A 14,773-nucleotide genomic window follows, 5' to 3' on the forward strand; every position below is an offset into this window, starting at 1 on the left:
CCCACAAGCCTATTAAGCCTCCTTTTTTTCTCTTACTTTCATTCTAATATATAGGGTCTATGAAGCACATAGAAAATAATTTAGGTATAATATTTATTATAGAATACTGACAGGTAAGGCTGAAAATGTAAAGTGTGTTTTGAACAGAGATGCTGTTGCTTACAAGTACAAGAGTCAAAGAGTCTATCTTATCAAATTTTATTAAGAAACTACAGTCACTAAGGCCCTTGCTACACAGGAAAAGTAGGAAGGGCATAGGTTTTGAACTGTTCTGGGTTTGTTAGGCAAATAACATAAATTCTCAAAGCCATAATGTACTCATCTGAAAAATGGGCATGTTAACTCCTTCCTGAATGAACTGATATAAGAATTAAATGATATATGTGAAAAGTCTTGCACAAAAGAGATGTCAGTGTGTGCTTGTCTTCTTCTCCTTTCCTAAGCAGCACTTCTAATTTTAATAATGGGGAGGATGCAATCAAACTCAATCCTACTGAAAAATAATCATCCTCCAACTGAAGAATTAAAAACCAAAACTAAAACTAAAAAAACAAACAAGCAAACAAAAAACAGTAAAACCTAAACTGTAGAGCAGACATTTAGAAAAGCATGTAAAATACCCTGGGGGGAAAGTAACTTGAAAAGGGATAACATCCAACTCCAATGAAAAGAAAACTGAACTAAACATCTTTTAATTCACATGAATTGAAATATCACAGATATAACTGAAAACTTTGACTAAAAAAAAAAAAATACTTTCTGAAGTCTAGCCTCTATGCTATTAGTGAAAGAACACAGTTGAACTCATAAAGCTAACAGCAATAGAATGTTAAGCAATCATTAAAATGAAACAAAAGATGGCTAAGAGCCTCAGTCGGTACAATGGCTACTTTTTCTTTTTTATCATAACGAAATGTACCTATTAAATTATTCCAAGTTGTCATTCATTAGTAGTAGTTATTGGACCTCTGACAATTTTCTCTGTTGTTGTTTGAAGGATAAGGGAAAAGGGGGAGTACATCAATATTTTTTAAAACTCAATCCTTCTAGATCTTTCATTTCCAATCATAGCAAGGTACACACTAAATGAATTCTAAGGAACAAAAACAAAACAAAACACATATATGCCAATACCAATAATGTAAAAAACAAGGAAGATTAGAAAAGCTATATTCATTCTCTGTGATACTAACAGAGTTAATTTAAAAATATAAAATAAGAGCAATTATATAAAGTATTTTTAAATGATTACATGCTTTTTGAATATCCATATGACCAAGCTTTCATCTTAAAGTCAGCAGAATAGTACAAGTCACTTTGCTAACCTGGCACAGTTTAAGATAACTACAATGAAGCAAGTCCAATTTCCTGATTCTCTCAGCCAAAATAAGCAAACTTAAGTTAGTTTGATCTAATACCAAGCTCTAGGGAACTTATCATTTTACAGCTAAGAAACCAGAACAAGAATCCGAATTTAAAGGAAGTTAGAAATCACCCATGACCTCATTTTATGGTCAAGAAAATTAAGGCCCTGAAGTTTAGCAACTTGCCCCAATTCATAGAGTAAGTTAGTAGCAAGTTTATCTGTCATGTGGAGAATTATGGAAATAGATTGAAATAGTAAAAAATCTTACTCATAGATTCAAACTCTAATATATATTTAACAGAGTTGTTGGACATCAAAGTTTTAAAAAGGTGCCCTCGCTAGTTTGGCTCAGAGGATAGAATGTCTGCCTGCAGACTGAAGGGTCCTGGGTTCGATTCTGGTCAAGGGCACATACCTCAGTTGCAGGCTTAATCCCCAGACCTGGTCAGGGTGTGTGCGGGAGGCAAACAATCCATATGTCTTTCTCTAATCCATTTCTCTCTCTCTCTGTCTCTCCTACTACCTTCCACTCTCTCTAAAAGTCAATGGAAAAATATTCCCGGGTGAGGATTAACAAAACAAACAAACAAACAAAAATGAAAGATGGAAGGAAGGAAAAGAAGGAAGGAAGGAGAAAGAGGCAGAGAAACAGAGAAAGGGGGAAAGAAAGAAAAGCTTTAAAAAGTTATTTTCTTCTTTTTATTAGCCAAAATAATATAGTTTTTTAAATGATCCAATTTGATTCAAATCAAAAGCATAGGTAAAATGAGTTTCAATATTTAAAAATAAACACATTGCTATTTGCCTAATTTGCACAGGAGGAAAAATAATTCCAAATAGAATTTTTCATTGTCAACTGTAGTAGTCTTAATCAGTTCCAGCCTGGCCCAAGTGGCTCAGTTGGTTGGAGCATCGTCCCTGATCAGGAGCACATACCTGGGTTGCAGGTCCAAACCCGGGTCGGGGCACATACAGAAGGCAACAGTTCAATGTTTCGCTCGCTCTCTCTCCCTTTCCCTCCCTCTCCCTCTCTCCCCCAGCATGTCCTCAGGTGAGGACTAAAAAAAAAAAGAATCAGTACCAGTTGCAGAAATTTTTTTTTTTTTCGAATCCTTTTCAAGGATAAAGGACAAATCAAAATGAAAACTTCTAAACCTCTGCATTCATTAGCTATCCAGAGTATAGTGAGTCAGTCTTATTGTTTTAGGATATCACAGAGAGATAATGTTTGGTTTATTACATATCCCTAAATTAAACTAGATAGAAAAAAACGTTACAAATAACCTTAATCAAGTATCTTTATTTTACTTTTTCCCTCTTAAATTCTATTTAGGATGCTGAGATTGGACCTAAAGCAGAGACAGGTTTTTAATTTTTATTGAATTTATTGGGGTGACACTGGTTAAAAATATATATATAGGTTTCAGGTGTACAATTCTATAATACATTATCTGTTTTTATGTTGTGTGTCCACCACCCCAAGTCAAGTCTCCTTCCATCACCATTTATCACCCCTTTACCCTTTTCTACCACACCCCACCCCTTTTCCCTCTGGTAATCACCTTTATTTTTTTAATAGATACATAACAATATTTATGTCAAAAAAAATCACAAAACAAACTTGCTGGCAGTGTTCATTTCAAAAAACAAAACTGGGTTTTCTCTCTTATATTCTCCCCCTGGGATTCTTGGGTGGAGGTGAGCAGGAATGCCGCAGAAGTGGTTTCTACAGGAAAAGGCAGAGCTGCCACTACAAGACTGGGACAGGCTTAGTCTGCTCCTTCTTCGAGCCCCTCTTTCCAATAATGAAGTCATTTCTCTCCCAAACCCTGTCCAAGCACGGCAACTCTCCAAGTCTTTCTCACAATTGTTTTATAAGCCCAGGAACACTGAAATTTGATTACAATAGTCAGTAACCCACAGGCCCTACACATTGTCCCACCCATTTCCTGCCACCTCTCTGGCCTCACTTCTTACCAGTCTGCCCTCACCTGCTCCGCTCCAGGCCACTGGCCTCCCTGACAAGGCCACTGCTGCACAGGCTCTTCCATCCGCCTGGGACACTTAGGACCCAGATATCCAATCACCTTCTCACTGAGGCTTTCCTGACCACTCCGTTCTCCATTGCAATTCCCTACCCTGGCATCTCCTATCTCTATTACGGGCTTTATTTTTCCCCATAGCACTTATCTCCACGTGACATACTTACTATACGTTTCTACTTCTTGTATGCCTCTGCTCACTAAAAAGTCAGCACTAAGAGGGCAGGAATTTTTATCTGTTCTGTTCAATGGTGTGTCCCCAGCATCTGTAACAATGCCTGGCACTTAGCAAGAGCTCAAAAAATATTTGTGGAATAAATAAATGATTCCAATTTGGGGGAAAAACCTATAAAATATTTATTGGACATTAAAAACACAAAACCTATACAAATAATGCAAAAAGCATGTTCTTTGCTTTCAAGATGTCTGGTTGGAGAAATAGAACTAATACACAGGGAGTAATTAGTTAATTAATAGGCAATATTAGGTATGACTATTAACTAATTAGGTTTATTTGTATATAAATCATGGAATCTGCCTTGTTATTCCTAGTGTATATTTAAATACTGAATGAAATGGTATAAACTTGTCACAGGAGTTCAGAGGCAAAAAAATAACTAAGGCTGACATTACCTAACACAAGAAGCATTCAAAAACTTGAGAAGAATTACAATGAATTACAACAGGATTCTAAAATTCTTGTATTTTGGGTCCATGGATATTCAGAAATATGAAGACAAAATTAATGTATTTAAGTAGCTTAAAAGAATCTTTATAAGAGGCAGCAGCAGATTACTCATCAAACTTGAAATGTATCCAAACAGGGTAACCTCTGGTTTTCATCTTATGGGACCTAGAAATGGTTTCAACCCTATATAATAAAAAGCTAATATGCAAATCAACCAAACGGCAGAATGACAGGTTGCTATGATATGCACTGACCACCAAGGGGTAGACGCTCAACGCAGGAGCTGGCTCCTAGCTGTCAGTGCGCTCCCATGGGGGAATGCCGTTCAGCCAGAAGCCGGGCTCATGGCTGGCGAGCACAGTGGCGGTGGTGGGAGCCTGCAGCCCTAAGGATGTCCGACTGTCCAACTGCCAGCAGTCGGACATCCCCCAAGGGCTCCCGGACTGAGAGAGGGTGCATGCCGGGCTGAGGGACCCACCCCAAGTGCACGAATTTTGTGCACCAGGCCTCTAGTAGAAAATAAAATACTGGGTCCTGGGTCATAAAATAGGGAGCACAATATGAAAACAAGTAGGCTGGTTTGAAAGAAATGATACACAGCCCAAGAAAAGAGCTTATACTCTACATAAACCTTCAACTTTAGAATTTGAGAAACAGACCATCATCATCTGTATTTGTTTTGCTTTGTTGATATCTCACACAAGTTAAGCTTCTTGACTTCTTGATTCCCTTTCAAAATCATACTTAGTAAAAATACCCATAAATAAAAATGAGTACTTTCATTTATGGGCAGAAAGGATACTATCAAAATATAACTTTTTAGCAAGGTTATATTTCACATTGATTACTTTTATATGCATTAAAATGTATAATTAATAGTTATCAAAATTTAAATTTACACAACCTTTGACTCAACAGTCCCACTGAAAGGAATTTCTCTCAAGGGGAAAAAAAAGAAACTGGTTAGAAAATCATGATACAGCAAAGTAAATCTGTAAGTCTAAGTTCATAAAAAATTTTACTATTCAGTTTTAAGACCAAATTGATACTCCAGACAAGTACATATAATTTACCCTGTATATATCCTTTAAATAGTCCCAGGAGAGATTAAAAAAAGCGGCCATAGCTAAATACATTTGGAAGGCACCACATGTTATTCCCCTCTTAAAAGATTTACAATACACAAGATAATTTATGGAAGACTTTGAGATGTTAGGGGGAGAAAGGGTGTTTTCCAAATTTTATAGAATAGAAACACTTTTGCAATCATTAAAAACAAGACCTGTTTAAAACTTTCCATAGCCACATGGTAAATGACAGCCACCTTCCTTATAAACCTAAAGGTTCAAAGCTACACTCAATCACCCTCTCTTCATTCCTTCTTTCTCCTCCCCATAGCCAAGATACTGCAGTGGTTCTAACTTTATAATTCATAATAATCACAGCGAATTTATTGAAGTACTAGAGGAGGCCTGGTGCACGGATTTGTGCACCGGTGGGGTCCCTCGGCCTGGCCTGCGCCCTCTTGCAATCCGGGACCCCTTGGGGGATGTCAGACTGCCGGTTTCAACACAATCCCTGCAGGCCAGGCCGAGGAACCCCACTGGTGCACGAATCCGTGCACCAGGCCTGCAGTATGCATATAAGATCTTTGGTTAATCTTTTCCCACCCTCCCCCCTCCCCCCTTCCCTCTGAGATTCATCATAGTTTGTTCCAAGTTTCCATGCCTGTGCATTGAGCATCTTCCCCCTGGTGGTCATTGCGCATCATAGCTACCAGTCGAACGGTCGGACAGCTGGGTGGTCGCTTAGGCTTTTATATATAGAGATAGTTCTTGGCCCTGGCTGGTGTGGCTTAGTTGGTTGGAGCAACATCCCGTATACCAAAAGGCTGCAGGTTCGATTCCCAGGCAGGGCACATATGTAGGTTGTGGGTTTGGTCCCAGTCGGGGAGCATACAGAAGGCAACTATTCGATGTTCTCTCTCACATTGATGTTTCTCTTTCTCTCTCGGGTGAGGATTGATTGATAAAACTTAATGAATATATATAAAATTCTTGGTTCTTTCTTGCAGATAGTCTGAATCCCATCAGTATTTTTAACAAGCAATCCAGGTGATTTCAATGTAGGTCAAATGTTGAGATATTCAAAATGCCTCACACATTATCATCATTATCATCAGCTATTTTATACTTAAGGACAGGTAACTTTAAAAAACAAAAGGAAGTTCAGAAAATCTGAACCTCATATGAGTATATTAAAATTTTATTTTTCTACCCAGGAAACAAAGAGAAAAGACATACTAAGAAAAGTCAAATCATACCTTAAAAGAATACTCTCAAATATAATAAAGATTCTTAGCCTGTGCTCCACTGAGAAATGTCAGGAATTCTTAAACTTACTGAGCTATACACACAATTTTTGTCAGTATAAGAATACATGCCTTCTTATGGAGAAATAATCCAAAGCTTTTACCAATTCTTATACTGCTCGATAACTCAATTTAAGAGCCATCATATTTCTTATTTAACTGAAAAAAGGCTAGTAAAAAGTGCTTTTTAATTAACACTATGAATCAGATACACGAACACACATTCCTGAGTTGCTTTCTGTCTCAGAGCCAAACAAAAAGCAACTTACCTTTGCAGAGTCATATTCAAAGAGCCTGTACAACCCTTAATCTTGTTCTGGGCTTCAAGGTGAGTCATTCCATGGGCACTTATTCCATCAATGCTAAGAAGCACGTCGCCTATTCTCACATTTGCCTGAGATGCTTTGCCACCATCTTTTAACTGTAATAAATAAATTTAATTAAAATTTAATTAAGAAATAATAAACAGATGAAAATTATACTTTTGCTTACATCAAAATAAATATATATTAATATACTATTAGGCAAAGTAAAAATTATCTTAACAGGTAAAGTTAAAAATTAAATAACATTCATGTTTATGTTCTTAAATTTTATCTGCTCTATAAAACTAAAATCATTTTATGAGAAAGGTTCCCTGATAATTTCTCCATTTCTTTATTGTGTAACAGTAGAGTGTGATTGTTACAAATGAGGAAGAGAAGTAGTGAAGGAAACTACATATTAGCAAAATAAAAATACTGTAAGCTTAATAAGGTATTTAATATTAGCTTTTAAAAGTAATTTTAAAATTCTTTAGACGGCTGCATTTTTGTTTGAGCACAAAAAGTAATACAAATGGAAGATCTACTGAATAATCTTTCCTGTTGAGTCCAATTCACATCCAGTGTTGGGGGAGTTGAATTCTTTTAGATCACAGGCCCAAATTATCTTTTCTAGTGATGTGTTTCCTGCTCCAGGCACTTAGGCGGGGAAGGAAACAAGTGTGTCTGAGACTGTCAGACTTTTTTTTGTGTACCACAGTCTTTAATCTCCAATCTTTCTGCCTTTCTCTGTAAAATTTTTTACTAGAAAAAAATATCTATTTGAGCAAGGATATGTAAAATCTAACAGATATAAGAAATATTTCAAACCTTTTAAATGAAACATTCTTTCATATACATGGTATAGTGATTTTATTTTCCTCTTTGTACTAATAGAAAAAAAACAATTCATTTCAGCTGCCCAGATATTTGAAGGTCAAGAAAAATTAATGAAATGTTGGCACTAAAGAAATAAAATTTCCAGACTAACAAAACAGATCAAAATTTAACTCATTACAACTTACCAACTTTAATATATATATATATATATATATATATATATATATATATATATATGATGTATACATATACACACTTTTATTACATATATTGTATGGCTGTCAAAGTAGTTTTGAAATTTAATGAAAATTAAATGAATTGGACTTCAGGATCACAGGATCAAGAATAAAATAATTAAGATAGAACTTTATTATATATTTTTAAAAATAGTTTATCAGCAGTATTTTTAAAATATAAAAGGAATATGTGCATGTCTATTTTGGATTTAGGAAAAAGTCTTTTAAACTAACAAGTACATTAAGTGATATGGTTTTACTACAGTCATGCACTGCATAAGGATATTTCTGTCAACAACAACAACTTTTATACAGTAGTGGTCCTATCTATACTAATAAAAGGGTAATATGCTAATTAGACCGGACGTCTTCCGGACATCCTTCCAGACATAGCCATGGTGGCGGGGGCTGAAGCAGAGATGGTTAGGGGTGACCAGGCCAGCAGGGGAGGGCAGATAGGGGTGACCAGGCCGGCAGAGGAGGGTAGTTAGGGGCAACCAGGCCGGCAGGGGAGGGCAGTTAGGGGCAATGAGGCAGGCAGGCAGGTAAATGGTTATGAGCCAGCGGTCCCGGATTGCGAAAGGGATCCCAAATTAGAGAGGGTGCAGGCAGGGCTGAGGGAACTCCCCCCCATGCACAAATTTCGTGCACCAGGCCTCTAGTAAGATTATAATGAAACTATAAAGTTCTTACCACCTAGTAACATCATTGCTATAGTAACATTGTAGCCCAACCATTATTCATGTGTTGGTGGTGATGCTGGTGAAAACAAACCTACTGTGCAGCCAGTCTTATAAAAGTACAGCACATACAATTATGTACTGTACATAATACTTGATAATCATAATAAATAACTATGTTACTGGTTTATGTATTTACTATACTACACTTTTATTGTTAGATTCTATTCTTTGTATTTATTAAAAAAGTTCGTTGTAAAATATTATGCCATGTTAGGCTGGTAGCTGCTTCATATATCTCATATTTACCAGTGTCTTGACTGCATGTATCTCTTTCTTTTGTGCTTGATTTAACTTAACCTTGTGTTGTTTTGTACAGTAACATGCTGTAAAGCAAGCATGTCAAACTCAATGTTCGCTAATGACTGATTACTATAATCATGTTGCATTCATTTCCCTTACGCAAAGGTGCACCATTTCTCTCCACTAATACTAGCAGCAAATATTTTAGCAGCCAATTGCCATGTCATTAGTCTTGTACTGATTTGTTTGGTGTGCGCAACAAGAAATATTTCGCTTTTGAAGAACAAGAAAAATAGGTTTATTTGCACTATGCTTATTAATTTGTGCAATTATTCAGTGTCTGGTAAGTTAATGTTCAAGAAAAAAATATTAATTTTTATTAAAATGTTCTATTATTTTATGTTAACAATTACTCATTTATTTCAGCCCTTTGTATTCAGCATGTCTCTATGGAAATAAACCTACGTTTCTATGAAAATTGAAGCTTTTGGTTTTTTTGCAGCCCACATAAACTTAAACCTTGTTTATTTGGCCCGTCTTAGTCTTTGAGTTTGACATACTTGCTGTAAAGGCTTGTAGCCTAGGAGCAATAGGTTATACCATAGAGCCTAGGTGTGTAGTAGGCTATATCATATGGGTTTGTGCACTCTATGGTATTCTCCCCACCAATGAAATCACCTAACAAAGCATTTTTTAGAATGGATGCCAGTCGTTAAGCAGCGCATGGCTGTATATATTAAATAATAGATATGGCCCATCATTTAATAATTAGCATTTCTTTTTATTAATTTAAATATCTTAAAATTATGTAAAATCTAACAAATATAAGATTTTAATTTAACACAGAAATAATAATTGCTCTTCTCTAATGTACGGAACTAAAATAATTCCTGAAGTCAATAGTTTTCTATTGGACTTATTCATATGATTATTATAATGACTATGTGAGATTACAACTCAATAAATGTTGGCATTATTACTATTCTCTTGACCTCAGATTACTAATCTGAGAAACATGGTTGCTGTACTAGATGGGCTCAAAGGCCCTCCTAGGGTCCCTTCCAGTTTTACGAGTTTACCTATTTGTCAGCTCTCTGCATGCACAAAGGTGTATAGATCTAATCCCCAAATAGGAGTCAAATTTGAAAGACTTTGATGACAGTACAAAGGAACATCTATTCCCTATTAAAATCAACAAATGAATTAAAATTGAATACTGAAAAGAAAAAGTATAAATATAATTTATCCTAGATTTTATTTTAGCCAAGAAAGGCAAGCATAAAAATAATAAAAATAAAAAACAGAACATAGCTAAATTACATGACCATTTTTAATATAAAGTAGCCTTAATATAGAAACATTGAAACCTATGGAACATTTTTCTAAATGTACCCAACAAGAGCAATTTAAATACTCCCTCCTGTAATAATATAAAGACAATGAACAATGTAGAAAGAAAATTATCAAATCTAGTGTCATTACTAGATAAAACTTTTCTTACCCCTTTGTTCTAGTTGCCTCACTCGATTCTAAGATCCTATGACCTCAAGATGTTCAAAACCAACTTCTCAAAGTTACCTTTTTAGGGCTGCTTTTAATCTGCCACCGTCTTATTTGCAGATAGTAGAGCACAGAAATCCTATAACTCCTATGAATTCTGCCTCTTCCAAGTACCACATCTAGGGAAGCTACTAAATTTTGTATATCCTTCCATTCCCCTCCCGTGCTAGTCCACACCATGATCATCTGTCACCTTGATCTTGCCTACAGCCTACTGCAAGAAGCTCTGTATTCCTCCCCTCTCCTCCATCATCACATTTCATAATGGTGGCCCTACTACTATTTCACACTGGGACTACAATCATGTTAAAATAAGGGTAAAACATCTCCAAATATCTTCTTCCTACAATGCAGAATAAAACCGTAGCCTGAAATACATGCCATCTATAATCTGTCACCACGGGTTTCTAATTTCGAAACAAGCACCAGAAGGTCGGGAATCATGCTTTAAAATAAGTTGCTTTTCTCCAAGAACCTTGATTACTGCAGATATTAGAAAATATCTGATTAAATCGTAATAAAGGAGAAATCAATAAATCAGTACATCAGTTTAATATACTAAATTCTAGAAGGATACTTAATTCACCAAAGAGCCAAAATATATTCTAATCTGAAAATGATCATCTTCAATTAATTAGGCTGAACTGACTTAGTAAGGTAAAAAATCAAACCACATTTCCAACAGGACAAAGTAAATCCAGTTTGGATAGTAACGTATTTTTCCTAGGACCTCCAAAGTGATATCACAATCCCCCTTGGTAATTTTATTGAACAAGTATTAGAAAGAGCTTAATTATATTTCATCTCAACCCTTTCTCAATAAATTATCAGACATGGAAACAAATACCCATCACCATCTGTGTCATCTTTCATTATTATTTAAACTGTCAAACTCATTTTTGTCTACAGTTCTTTTAACTTAGTAATATTATCTTGGCTTTTTCACATTAACTTTTTTTCTTAATCTCGAACTATCTTTATTATTAAATACTCAGGTTTTGTATCACATGATTTAAACTAAGGATCATGAAGAGCCTGAACTAATGCTGTATGTATAGTGCAGTGATGGGCAACCTTTTGAGCTTGGTGTGTCAAACTTCGCCAAAAAACTGAGCATAACTCGGGTAGTGTGTCACTTTGAGGAAAAAACATTATTTCGCAAATGTTTCATCCTCAGGAGCAGCAAATGTTTCATCCTCGGCATGCGGCCGCCTCAGCGGCCGCGTGTCATCAGAAATGGCTACGCGTGTCAGTGCTGACACGCGTGTCATAGGTTCGCCATCACTGGTATAGTGGGAAAGGACCAATGCCTAGAGACAAACTTAAGCCTTGTATGGGTCGCATATCCTTGAATACTCCTGAACTTCACTTATCCTCAGAACCACTTCCCCAAGCCATGCACTCATTACAAAGACAAATCCCCGCCCCCCTTAATTGGGGATTATGCAGCATTATTATGAGTTGTGAGCAGCTAAGGAAAAATGACAAGGTCACTCATTATTTGCATAATTCATTTTTCCTTTGTTTGTACAAGTCTAAATAGCTTGCATTTGTTTGAAGCAGTAACAAGTTCCTGTCATCAGTAAATCTTATACATGTTATATGACAGCCATAAGGGGGTGTGTGTTTCATAAATGCACAATTTGTAGGAAGGAAACAGTTGTGGGAAGCTCCTGGGTCAAGCCCAGTATAAATCAAACTAATCAGAAGCAAATGCTTCTCTTTTGATCTTTAAATGCATTTTTCAGTGCTGCTGTCCAATTTTCCATAAACTTAACTAGAGCTGTATGCTTCTTTAAAAGCATTGCTTTGTGGTCTCACTTTAAGTTGCAAGCATACATGTTGGAACTACTGCTGAGCTTCTGTTTATTGATGCAGATGGGTAGACTCTGTGTGGGGGGGTGAGACGGGGTGCAGGGAAGAATATAAGGGAAAAAATATATCATAGACTTACGCTTCTCCCACTTTACTCTAACTAGAAAATGCCCAAAGATAAATTTTCTTCGGTTATTTTAGGGGGGGGGGGGGTGTCCTCTCACATAGTCTTTTTCTGCCCCGAGAAAGAAATGACCCGGAGAAAGTAAACTGGACTATTTACAGAGCACCAACAGTACATCAGGGACTTTGGAGGCCCTTTATCATTCTTTATACCGCTATCAAAATTTTTACAGGACGGGGAAAGGGAGCTTCAAAGAGATTAAATGACTTGCCTACATCCACATAGCAAGTAAAAACACAGTACTGAGCAGAGGCTTTGAAGTTAGGCAAACATGAGTTCATATTCATGCTCTGCCTATTAACTGTGTGACATGAATTTAATAGGCCTAAACTTCAGCTATCTCTCCTTGAAAATGGGGACTATAATCCCATCTGCCTCGAAGTGCTGTTGAGCAGATTAAATAAAATACCAGCACAGCACATATCATACAATGCACAGGAACTGTTTTATTATTATTATTATTATTATCTATCAGGCGTCCTCAAACTACGGCCCACGGGCCACATGCGGGTGTTTTTGCTGTTTTGTTTTTTTACTTCAAAATAAGATATTGCAGTGTGCATAGGAATTTGTTCATAGTTTTTTTTAAACAATAATCCGGCCCTCCAACGGTCTGAGGGACAGTGAACTGGCCCCCTGTTTAAAAAGTTTGAGGACCCCTGATCTATATATATAAAAGCCAAGTGACCGGAACGACAGAATGACCAGAATGACCGGTCGCTATGATGCTCACCGCGGCAGTCAATTGCCCTGATCGGGGCCCCAACTGGACCCCCAACCTCCCACGACTCCTCCCCCCGGCCAACCCCGACCCCGGTCAGCCCTCCATACCTCGATTGAGGGTGGGGCTGGCCAGCCAACCTCCTGTGTCCCCTTCCCCCCCACCACTGGCCCAGCCCCAATCGGCCCCCATTGGGACAGGCGGCCAGACCCCACCAGTGCACAAATTCGTGCACTGGGCCTCTAGTTAATTATAGAATGCCACCAATTCACACAGGCTGGACACCTGCTTCAAGGACCTAAGGGACAGGAAGACAGTTTTTCAAACTGACCAGTCAGACCTTCTGGCTTTTCCCTTCTCTCCTTAAAGGAAGAGCAAATATTCCTCTTCATTCTCTTCTCTCTAACTCTCTAAGCCTAAATCTTCCCCTCACTCGGCAATAGAGTTCAATATGCCACAGAATTAGGAAACCAGCTGACTGTGTCCTCCTTCCCTGTCTACCACTATCCAAGTCTGAATTTTCCAAACTCAATTCCCACAGAATGGTGACCTCATATCACCACTTCCCAGGAGTTAGGTGTTGACATTGTACTAAGAGCCAAAGGATAAGAATCAATAAGGTGATGCTCATGAAGAGACTTGAATTTGGGGGTCAGGGAAGGACAGGAAGGAAAGAAAACAAGAGAACATACAACAAGGGGAACATAAGAGGATACTGGTATAGGGAGGAAGTGGAACAGGGAACAAGATCATGAGGGCAGAAAGGGTCAGGAGGTATCCCAGGCTTGGTAAGCTGGATTCTGGCCTTATCTCTAGGTGTGTTAATCCATCCGTGTGCATATACACAAAATAATATTTAAATTGAACAGAACATCAAAACAATAACTCATTACAGAAGAAAGATGTTGCATTTTGATTTGAATAACTAAAATAATCTAAATGACTATAATTAATAACTATAATTTAGAACTAATTAACTCACAGTAATACTTATGTGTATCATTAAACACGTCAGTAACTTGATTGTACTTAAATAAAATTATAATTAAACTTTCCCCGAATGCTTAGCCTGCATACAAATGTGTGGTTCCAGCAGCATTCCATTAAATTTTTTATTTATTTATTGATGAGAGAGAGAGAGAGAGAGAGAGAGAGAGAGAGAGAGAGAGAGATCCATTTGTTGTTCTACTTATTTATGCATTCATTGGTGGATTCTTGTATGTGGCCTGACTGGGGATCAAACCCGCAATCTTGGCATATCTGGACAATGCTCCAAACAACTGAGCTACCGGCTAGGGCTCTTCTTAAGACTTTTTAATAAGAGAAAAGTAGCACTGCATACTTATAACACTGCTCGGAAAAGAAAATATTAGTACCTCAAGATAGCATCCCACTTAGACAAAGATCTAAAAATTGTACTAAATAAAAAATGTACCTTATCTTCAAAGAAGTATGCTATTTGGGATTCGTAAGGAGTTAGATATATACCTACTAGATTAACCCTTCCTGTAACTATTACCTCTTGACAACACGTCACATAAACAAACCAATCACTGAACTCAGCAAAACAAACAAACAATAAAATCAATGAAAGCACTATGGAGTTTCATTTTTAAAAGAACCCAATGTGGCAGGTATTATTTTAAATAACTCAAACTGCCTAAT

General features: G+C 37.0%; 1 protein-coding gene across 3 annotated transcripts in view; it reads right to left on the minus strand.

Annotated features, from left to right (window-relative positions):
- Window positions 1–14,773, minus strand: part of PDLIM5 (PDZ and LIM domain 5) — a 217,256-nt gene that overhangs the window by 136,389 nt on the left and 66,094 nt on the right. For all 3 annotated transcript variants that reach the window (XM_079773446.1, XM_079773445.1, XM_079773447.1), the window contains exon 3: window positions 6,737–6,888. In XM_079773446.1, the coding sequence (XP_079629572.1) occupies window positions 6,737–6,888 (152 nt within the window). The remainder of the gene's footprint in view (window positions 1–6,736; window positions 6,889–14,773) is intronic.

Source organism: Cnephaeus nilssonii, assembly GCF_951640355.1.
Source record: "Cnephaeus nilssonii genome assembly, chromosome: 1".
NCBI classification, from domain to species: Eukaryota; Metazoa; Chordata; class Mammalia; order Chiroptera; family Vespertilionidae; genus Cnephaeus; species Cnephaeus nilssonii.